Source organism: Pterocles gutturalis, unplaced genomic scaffold (genome assembly GCF_000699245.1).
Source record: "Pterocles gutturalis isolate BGI_N339 unplaced genomic scaffold, ASM69924v1 scaffold14891, whole genome shotgun sequence".
NCBI lineage: Eukaryota > Metazoa > Chordata > Aves > Pterocliformes > Pteroclidae > Pterocles > Pterocles gutturalis.
Window position 1 is genome coordinate 54,920 of NW_010103310.1, and position 7,922 is coordinate 62,841.

Here is a 7,922-nt window from a genome sequence, read left to right on the forward strand (position 1 = left end):
GACAATGAGGAGTAGTTCAAGGTCTAAAGTTTGAAATACCTCAAAATTATTGTAATTGGATGTGTTGCAGGAGGGGGGAAGGTCCATAGTTCAAACACCTTTTTAAAAACCAAATTAATCAGTCAGATTCTGAGAACTAAGAAAGCAAATCCCGTGTTTATTTAGGACCTGGGCAAAAGAAACGACGAGGGGGTTCTCTCCGTTGGTTCTGCAGCAGGGATTAACACGCAAACGCTGGCCTGGGTTTTGGAGTCCTTGCTTGGTTTGTGCTCGGACAAAACTCCAAGTGAGCTACTGCTGGATGTCTGGTCGAGCAGCTGGCGGATGGAGTCTGATCCGAAAGTGGAGAGCAGCAGTGTTTGTGAGGATGTAATTAAAGCAATACTCTGCTGGGGGAGGAAAAACTGCCCCAGTTGCATTCACCGGTTGCTTGGTACTTTCTCTGTCAGTGGCTCATGAGACTTTAGTTTTGGAATTAAACTTCTTCCTCAATATGTGCCAGTCTTTAAACGTCTGGGCTGATTTCTGCAGTCACTGTTCTGGCTTTAATGATCTTTGTCTGGCAGGACTAGATTTTTAGTTGCTACCTAAACATCCCAAGCCTTTGGAGACAACCAAATCTAAACAGATACATTACATGTGAGGGTTTGAGGATAAACAAGGGAAAACCTTCAGTGTCTATCCAGAGACAAATCTAATAAGCCGGTACTTTCTATTAAAGGAAGTTTTCAGTGGCTCCCACACTACTTCTGATTACAACATGATGAATTTTACCTAATGAAGTTCCCAATTGCTCATGATTTTTCAGTCAGGTGGATCTATTGCTAACCTCATCCATCTGCATTAGGTGCTTTTCCAGTTGCCATAGTAACCAGGCAATTCATCATCTTTAACGTATCTCGCCTTACAGTATCTTACTGAGAGAAATACTGTGTCCGTTTTATAAATGTGCAGCCAGAGGTACAGGGAACTAAGTGATTTGCCCAGGGTTGCAGAGTTCATCCGCAGCGGAATAGGGTAAGAACATTGCTTTCCCGAGTTCCAGGAAAATGCCTTGGCTGCCAGGCTGTCCTTTCCCAGGAGGTCTGGGCTCTATCGGATCAGCACCAGCTGAAGGTTGTTTCCCAAGTGTTCTTTTTCTCAGACCTGAAAAACAGACTTTCAGAAGTGAAGAGGTTGGAGTTTCTGAGCGGTACAGAACAGAGTGAGTAATGAAACAAGAAATCAAAACTTGCAAGTAATGCATTCAGCATAAATGTCAGCCGCATTCTTTGGATAAATAACTCGCAATGAATAATTCAACCAGCGTCATCACTACGGGGCACAGGAACAGGATTGGTTTTGAATCATTTGGCCTTTTTGCTTCATGAAAAGTTCAACCCAGATTGTGACCCTGGTGCGTTCCAACTCTGGATCTGGGTTTTGCGTGTGGCTTGGCCAGAGATGGCCTGGGGTCAGATGGGGGCCTCTGCTGAGCCCCCTCACTTCTCTTTGAAACCTAAAGAAACTCCAGGAATTTGGTATCCTATAGGATACGATTCAAAGCCACCTTTCAAAAAATGCATCTGTGGCCTCAGAACCTTGTGAAAATAGCAAAACATTGAGAGCTATTGAGGAATCCTGGATTAACACAGCTCACGGAGCAGGGAAAAGGCTGGTGGCCTCTGGAACAACTTCTCACATTAATTTTCTTCCAATGCTGACAGCTTTGATTTATTGCCTGAAGGCTGGTTAGAAAACACCCAGACATGAGCGAAGCCAGGAGTTATGGAAAGAAAAGGAAAATATGGTAAACGTGGTGATGAATAGTACGGGTAGATAGACAAACACGGCTCTGCACTCCTGCTGCACCCAAATGTTGTCTTAGAGCGAAGATGGGAACAGAGGTTTGGCTTGCACTTTCAGTGTTTCTTCTTTCACTTCTAATAAGCTGAATATTCTGTTAGAAACCCTCTGTGGACCACGGGTTTATTTTCTTTTTCTGTCAGTTGAATGCCAGCTGGAGCACCAGCCAAAGGAGAACTTTGAAAATGAGCAAGAGAAACGCAGCGTCTGAGAAAGTTCTTGAAACTCTTTCGTTGTGAGAATCCAGTGTAATGATTCCTTGTCTGTCCTGTTCTCTGACATTGAACACACTCAAATGGGCTCTGCATCTAGGGGTGAGACCAGAATCCTGAGAGGCAGCTTCTCCATCCACCCACTCATCCCATCTTCTGTATCTTAGGTCTGGTTTTTCTTCCATTTGAGTTGCTGATACCCCCAAGTAAGGTTTGGTGGTGGGCTTTTGCATCCAAGCGGGTGTTTGCAGTTGGGCTGATCCCTGGGATGTCTGATCGCCTGTCTGTGCTAGTGAAGAAACAACGCTGCTTGTAAGTGCTTCCTCCTTAGAAATCTAAACAATGTCTTATTTCCCAACAGAAATTTGGTAAGATCGTGTAAATAGGGTTTTCTTGGTTACCAAAATTGTTTGCTGAGAATCCCTGGCTGCCCAGTGCTGTATCAAATTCCTGTTTACGTGAGAAGAACTGGCCCCGCAAACCAAAATGAATGAAATAACTGAGGAGCACAACATCGTGAAAGTTGTCTTTAATTTCATCAATGGTTTTAAATATTTAGAAAGCGCAATGTAAACATCTTAAGAGCAAGCAGACAGATTTCTCTTGATGTTCAGAATTGTTGGGATTTATAAACAGAGTTCTCAGGGTGTGGAACCGATGTTTCAGACTTTCCACCAAAGTTATATATGCTCATGTCATTACGGCTCTTCCTTCAGCTTAAATTGTTGGCACCGTGTCCCAAAATGTTTCTCATTAGTAAACTTTTCATAACCTCCAAAACTGCAACAACTGTAGAATAAAATGTACCAGGATGCCAGCTGGAGCTGGCACTTGGCGCGGGCTCCCCGGGCTGTTTGCTTAGCTGGATGTGAAGGATGTTCCGGCCCAGCTCGCAGGACATGTGACTGAGTTTTGACCTAAACCGCTGGCCCCACTCCAGCGATCCTGCAGACTTCATGGGAATGCTTTCCACTTGTCGCTTTCATACCTCAGACGCAGCTTTTAACAATTTGCTCGTAAACCCAAGCCCAGCAGCCATTGGAATACACTTAGAGGTAATGGCACTTGGCTATATAAAGTAACAACCAGATTCCAGAACAGCTCAGCGTGTATTAATGCTGAATTAACAGTTTTCCAAGGGTAAGAGAGCCCTACTTGCTTTTTTTTTTTTTTTTCTGTGCACAGTCTCAAAACTCCCAGCAACTCCGATGTCTTTTACAGAGGCTCTTACCTGAGCAGACACGAAGCATCCGTGTAACGGGGATTGGCACACGGGAGTTGGGGCAGATCACAGAATCACAGAATCACAGAATGTTAGAGATTGGAAGGGACCTCGAAAGTTCATCTAGTCCAATCCCCCTGCCGGAGCAGGAGGGGTAGGGGGCTTCTCAGGACAGCCTCCAGATGTCGGAGGGCCGGCTGTAGATTGTGTCTTGGTACCCTCTGCTCGTCCTGAAGCAGTCTGAGCAGAGAGTGCTCTTGCAGGGTTATAAAGTGTTGCCTTACTTTTGTTTTCCTGTCAAATGTTAGTGTTTGTGCTGGTCTTGTGCTGAAAGGCGTCAGGTGCAGCCTGGCATTGTCCTCCCGTTGAGATGCAGGAGGAGATGGTGAGATCACTGCGGTTTCATGGGTGGTCGCTGCAGCATGGAGCTGGAGGGATGCTCATGGCCGGCCAGGAGCTGGGAGACTGAGAAACACGCTGGGCAGCTGTCAGCTGCTCTGCCTGGGTCTTGATCCTAAAACCTCCCTTCTTCTGACCAGTATTGTGGGGCAAGCAGTGGGAGATGGAGTTGTTGCAGAGAGTGGAACCACGAGGCCTCAGTTCTGCCATTTCCCTGGGAAAGGTTAATTTGTAGATGAGTGATCTGAGCTCAGCTTAGTGAAATTGTTTTACCTGTTGAGAGCAGTCAGACAATAAAAAAATATAAGTCTTTTCCTGTACTTCTCTTCATTTCAAAGAATCAAGGCTATTATTTTAAATACATGAATTTTCAACCAAGACTTTTATTAATGCATAATTTATATAATTTCCTGTTTCTTATTTTCTTTCCTCCAACGTGGAAAATAACACATGAACTCTGACTAGTTCTCAGATGCTGAATTCCAAATCGTCTGAATTAAATTTGAATCTCAGCGGGTTCTGCACCTTCCCGGCCATTCATCACTTGCAGGGGTTATTACATTTTAGATGATACTATTAAATCCAGCCACCCCTAGAGATACTGGTTAGACTTTGTGAGTCTGAAGAGTAGAAGACCATGAATGAGTCCCCAGTGCTGTTCCAATTTAGCAGGGCAGTAATTTACGTTTCCTTTGAAAGGACAATGCATTGTATCTTTTTTTGTATTTTATGATTTGTTTATAATTCCAATTTCCCTCCTTCCAGTGTCTTTTAGGAATTATAAAATAAATGTATTTTCCCTCAGTTTAGGTCCTTTTTTTTTCCTGGGGCCTTCTGGGCCATGCAGCCAAGGTGTCCTTGTAGGATGGGAGAGACCTCGCAAGTCCTGCAGTCCAGCCCTGGCCAGCGGAAGGAAGAGCTACCCAAATCATTGCTCACGGGCAACGGCATGAACTCCTAAAATCCACCCTTGCTGCAACCTAAGCCCACTTCTACTGCATGGAGATTAGAGGGAAACCTCCTTGGGCCGAGCTGATGAGCTTCCAGAGCCACCCCTCGCCTGGCAGCCGTTCTCCCAAGACCGACGCTGGCTGGGTGCACAGGGCTCGCTGCTGGGCTCGGGCACGGGAAGCCCAGATTGCAAGTCGGAGATCTGCAAGGAAAATTGAAAAGGAGGATTTTGGCCATGTGGTGCCTATAAAAATGAATGCAAAATGTTTCAAAAGTATATGAAATCTGCAGATAGGGTTTTTTATGTTTCAAAGGTGTTGAATATTTAAAAAAAAAAACCACCAACCCTTCAACAGGAGTTTAAATAAACACAGGCAAGTGAGTCAGCAAGAAGATATAAAATCATCAGGAAAGGCTGAGTTTGTTTTAATATGGGGATTACTGTAAACACCAGGAGTGCATGGTAACAATTTGTAGCCCATGTGTTTTGAAATATCATAACTGGTGTCAATAAACACATTAAAATTCAGCTTCAAAGAGCCTTGCGGATGCTTGGAGTGTCGCGAAGACATTGCAAAATGGGGATTTTGGATGGAAACGAGTATGGGAGCAATCAAACACAGCTCCCATGTGCAGACAGGGATCTCGTCAAGCTGTTAGAGCGAAGCATCTGTGATGGTGATTGCTGCTGCTGCCTGGCTCAGAACTGCTCTCAGCCCCTCATTTCTCTCGCACTGTCTCCCTTGCCTTCCACCCTGACCTGCTTGTTTGTCTCACCTGTAACATCTCACTCACACTGCATTCTCTTTGAGCAGAGCCTGCCCTGGGCTCTTTGTTTCTGCAGCCCTTGCTGCGCTTGATCCTTCCCTGCGCTGGGAGCTGCCTCTCCCGGTCTCCAGGGCAGGAGAGGGATGAGCAGCCTCCCTTCTGTCTTCCCCACATGTGGTTTCAATGGTGGTATTCTGAACAGGAGATTTTTGTCCTTCCTCATTCACGCTTCCACTGGGTTGAAATACCCTCTTTTCATCTTTTTTTTCTTCTCTTGTAATATTTATTTCTGATGCATTTGGATTCACTCCATAAACGCATTCCTGTTTGTTACACAAATCTCATGCATGCTCCAGGGAGTAAAAGTGCAGTTCTAACACTTAAGCTTTCACACTTTAATAAATCCTTTGGTTTCTTTTTGGGATATCCCAGAAAGTGTTAAATTACTATGTACTTGCAAAGATCTTTCTCGGTGTGCAAAGACGTTTATCCCTGCCGCTGCAGATGTTACCGTTAGGCTTGTGGGGTTTACGTGGGCATGCAAAGAGTCAGACCCTGCCCCGGGTGATGTGTCTGTCCCCAGCGGTGTTTGGGCAGAGGACAAGCCCTGGCTTGCCGGGGGGATCGCTCCGTGCAGGGGTCACGGTCAGTAAAGCACAAAGCCGTGCCTGAGCCGGTGAGTGCAAACGTGTGCTCAGCACTGGCACACGAAGCCAGGCTGGCCTGCAAACCGCGCGGTTAGCGATCTGTGGGCTTGCACAGTCCAGCCTCTGTGGGACAGAGCTGGTTTGTGTTTGGGATCTTGTGGGAATGACATTCTTACTGTGTTTCCAATGTGCCTTTCAGCTTCGAGTCCCTATTCCCTCCCCTGGAGAGAGGAGGAGCAGTGGGCACCTGCTAGCCAAGACGTTCGCAGCTCACGGGAATGGATTTGCTCGTCTCAGCCCAGTTCCTTACGTGTCTCTCCACAGCTGGCAGCCCCTGGCAAACTCAAAGGCCAAAGACAGGCTGGCTCTCAGAAAATGAGCGATCTTCCCGTTCCTGAATGAGATCTTGTCGTATCAGTGTAAGCTACACCGCCAGGTGAGCAGGAGAGGTTTTTGGTGTCTCATATTGTCTCCTCCAGGAGTTCAGTGTACAGCTAAACACAAACGGGAATTTCACTTGTTACAAACCCTGCAGTAACAAAGCTAATTCACGCATGACTTTTTTTTTAATGATGGAATGAATATAAGGGTACAGATGAGCATTCCTGTGTCTAGGTGCAGCTGCCATTTAATAATCACAGTCGATATTCCCTTGTTTAATACTCGACATCACATTCCGAACCGAGTGCTTTGCTGTAAGCTGCACGCAGACCGCACAGGATTAAATGGGGCTTCTAGTGCGCGGCACATAACAACCTCTTAAATGATCAGGACACCTGTTGACATTAATATAGAAGCACGCATGAAAACAAGTGTGCCACACACGGAAATATATGTACACAAATATTAAGAGGATTAGAGAAATTGCTCAGATGGATAGAGTGGCATTTAACACGAACACGTCTGGAATCTAAGCAGAATGGAAATAACATAGGGCTGATCCCTTGTTAGATGGCTTTTTTTTTTTTTTTTAAGTAGTTCATCTGGGGTATAAACGTCTCTGTACAAGGAGGTCATTTGCTTACACTTAAAATTTCTGTTTAATATATATCTTTGTTTGGAATCTGCCTCTAATTCATAACCACCTTCATTTAGTAGCTAGCACCTTTGCCATGTGAGCTGCAGGAAAAAGTAATTAAATTTAATAGAAGCCACCCTTCCTTTGAAGCTGCCCTGGATTTAGAGCCACAAGGAGAAGCAATTAAACTCTGGCAGCCAAGGATTCAAACTGAAGTTATATAGTGATATTTCTTTTTTTGAGGAAATTTTCTCTGTAAAAGGATTTGAGTTGTCAGGCCTGATTGGATTCAAAGCTATAGAAATTTCCTTCTTTGGGAAATCTTCTCTTGAAGCAAAATTTTTAAGAAACCCAACAATTAGGCATGAAATGGGGATCAGTTCTGAAAATCTAGGGTATTTTTAATCCTTCAGAAGAAACTTCCAAAAAAGAGTTTGTTCTTCTCAGCAAAGTGCTAAACGGCGAAGGGAAGCATGGAAGGAAGACATCTGCACGTCTGTTTATTTGCAGGCGGGTCAGCTTGTCAGCAGCCTGGGATATAGATTCATTAGGGGAAGGAATTTCTTTGCACGAGAAGGTATTATAGGCATTATAAGCCTAATTGTAAGAGGTATCAAAGAGTTGTGCTACATAGCTTTAGACCCCATCCAAGAAATGAAAGCAAAGCCAGAAGAAATCATGAAAGAATACAAATTGCCTGACAACATCGTCCACATAGGCAACCCAAACTCTTCCGTGCACTGGAGACCCTTTTCCTGCCTGCAAACATTGGGGTTGAAGCTCCTGGTGTGCACCACATGATCTTCAACAGCATCATGAAGCGTGACATCGACGTGCGCAGGAGTCTTTACGGCAACATC

The 7,922-nt window shown here is 45.0% G+C and overlaps 1 protein-coding gene across 1 annotated transcript in view; it reads left to right on the forward strand.

Moving 5' to 3' along the window:
• LOC104471354 overlaps nt 1-7,922 on the forward strand; it is a gene marked incomplete at its 5' end in the record, with an annotated part of 11,039 nt that overhangs the window by 2,966 nt on the left and 151 nt on the right. Inside the window, 4 exon segments of the mRNA XM_010086678.1 lie at nt 166-369; nt 7,573-7,785; nt 7,788-7,918; nt 7,920-7,922. The exon segment at nt 7,920-7,922 is cut by the window's right edge and continues 151 nt beyond it. Coding sequence (XP_010084980.1) covers nt 166-369; nt 7,573-7,785; nt 7,788-7,918; nt 7,920-7,922 — 551 coding nt within the window.